At 55.4% G+C, this 1,772-nt stretch overlaps 1 protein-coding gene across 2 annotated transcripts in view; it reads right to left on the bottom strand.

Annotated features, from left to right (window-relative positions):
- Positions 1 to 1,772, bottom strand: part of LOC109508325 (TBC1 domain family member 9B) — a 14,671-nt gene that overhangs the window by 3,389 nt on the left and 9,510 nt on the right. For both annotated transcript variants that reach the window (XM_019858225.1, XM_019858224.1), the window contains exons 12-16: positions 1,674 to 1,732; positions 1,542 to 1,607; positions 1,316 to 1,384; positions 346 to 399; positions 181 to 266 (exon numbers count right to left, since the gene is read on the bottom strand). In XM_019858225.1, coding sequence (XP_019713784.1) covers positions 181 to 266; positions 346 to 399; positions 1,316 to 1,384; positions 1,542 to 1,607; positions 1,674 to 1,732 — 334 coding nt within the window. The remainder of the gene's footprint in view (positions 1 to 180; positions 267 to 345; positions 400 to 1,315; positions 1,385 to 1,541; positions 1,608 to 1,673; positions 1,733 to 1,772) is intronic.

Raw genomic sequence — 1,772 nt, forward strand, 5'->3', positions numbered from 1 at the left:
AACATGTTGTATAGCGTCTTACACAGCTCGATGAACTGCTCCTACGTGCGCATCAAATGCCAACGTCAAACGAGGGATTACGCACCATCGGCAAGTGTTTGATGATGTGTTGGGAAAAAAAAAACCAAAAGGGACGGCCAGCGTCAATGCCGGCGTACACCACGACGGCGACGTGCTGACCTGGTTCATTCGAGGAAGATCTTTGATGGATTCCTGCTTGGGCTCCTTCTCCTTGGCCCACATGCGCAGGTAGTACCTGTAGTCCTCTACCGGTCAAAGGTCCGAGGTCAGGGCCTCCGTCGCACACATTTCCTCGGTCAAACGGAGGCGGCGCGCAACCGTTACCTTTCTTCTCCTCGCCGCCGCTAACGTCGCCAGACTCCGCGTTGGCCTCTTCACCTGCACACCATTGTCATAGTCTTCATCATTGTCATCATCGAGTTGGTGAGCAGTTCAGGGTGCACCCCTGCCTCCTGCCCTAAGTCAGCTAGCTGGGATAGGCTCCAGACCATCCATAACCCTCATGAGGATTAAAGCGGTTCAGATCGCCGACGGATGGATGTTATTCAATGCACTGCAATGCTATTTCAATTCACGTTGGAGGGCATCAAATTACAAGTCAAATCTTGCCCAGTCGCCACCCACAGCAGCCTGCCTGCCCATTCCCCAGTTTGAAGGCCCTTCGAAAGCTTTCTCATTTTTCCCATATGTTTTTTCAGTTGTTTGTTTTCTTTCTCTTGCCCTACTGGGGGGGTGAGGGGGGGGGGACGAAAGTCGTGCGTGTGCGGCGAGAATGAGAAAGTTGGCGCTGACCGAAGCGAGCGGGCGTCTCGCTCTTCCAACACGGCGCCCCTGGCGGCGTTCAGCTTCTGAACGTGACGTCTGCAGTCCGCGGCGCTGCCTCCACCGAACTCCTTCGTCGTGGATTTCCCCCCCCCCCCATTGTTAGCTGCGGGCTCGCTGACTCTTTTGTGAGCTACTGAAATAAATTGGGACTCGTCGTCATCATTGTCAATTCATCGCGATCGTCGTCATCATCATCATCATCCCAAGCAAACCTGCAGCCACTTGCTGCTGTGCCAACATGTCTTGAAGAGACAAGAAGGCAGCTTCTGGAGTAGGAAGAAGAAAGAGAAGAGGGGGGAGGAAGAGGAAGAAGATTAGAGGGGGAACCTGATGACGTCACCCGTCCCCTGGCGTTCATCTGCTTACCTTGAGCAAAGATTGTTTCTCCCCGCAGAGTTTACACGTCCACTTTTTCACCTTCTTCACCTGTCACACGTTTTTTTTTTTCGAAAGCAGAAGCCACTTGAACCTTTTGGCGCGTCTTCAGTGAAGAAGTTTGCGGCCTCCAGAGCGGACTCGGCCTCTTCGGGACACAGAGCTGACACACAAAACAAACAATGAAATCAATGCGGTTTTGCCCATTCAAGCGCAGGACAACACACACACACACACACACACACACACACACACTCAGTCAGTCAGTCACCCCCATTCGGGACAGCGCCACGCAGCTACAGACAGGCGGCCAGCCTTACCGGGCGGCAGGTGGAGCTTGTAGAGCAGCTTGAGCTTGTCGGTCATGTCGCCGTGGTACATCCCACCTGCAAAGGAAGGCGCAGAGAGTGAGGCGCTACAGGAGGTCGCCCGCGCGGCCTCGGTCGACTCACTGAGCGCCGTGACCAGCTCCTTGAAGTTGACCAGGCCGTCGCCGTCGCGGTCCAGGGTCCTGAAGAGTCGGGCGGCCAGGACGGGGGCGCGGCCGGCGC

Source organism: Hippocampus comes, unplaced genomic scaffold, assembly GCF_001891065.2.
Source record: "Hippocampus comes isolate QL1 unplaced genomic scaffold, H_comes_QL1_v1.1 scaffold48, whole genome shotgun sequence".
NCBI classification, from domain to species: domain Eukaryota; kingdom Metazoa; phylum Chordata; class Actinopteri; order Syngnathiformes; family Syngnathidae; genus Hippocampus; species Hippocampus comes.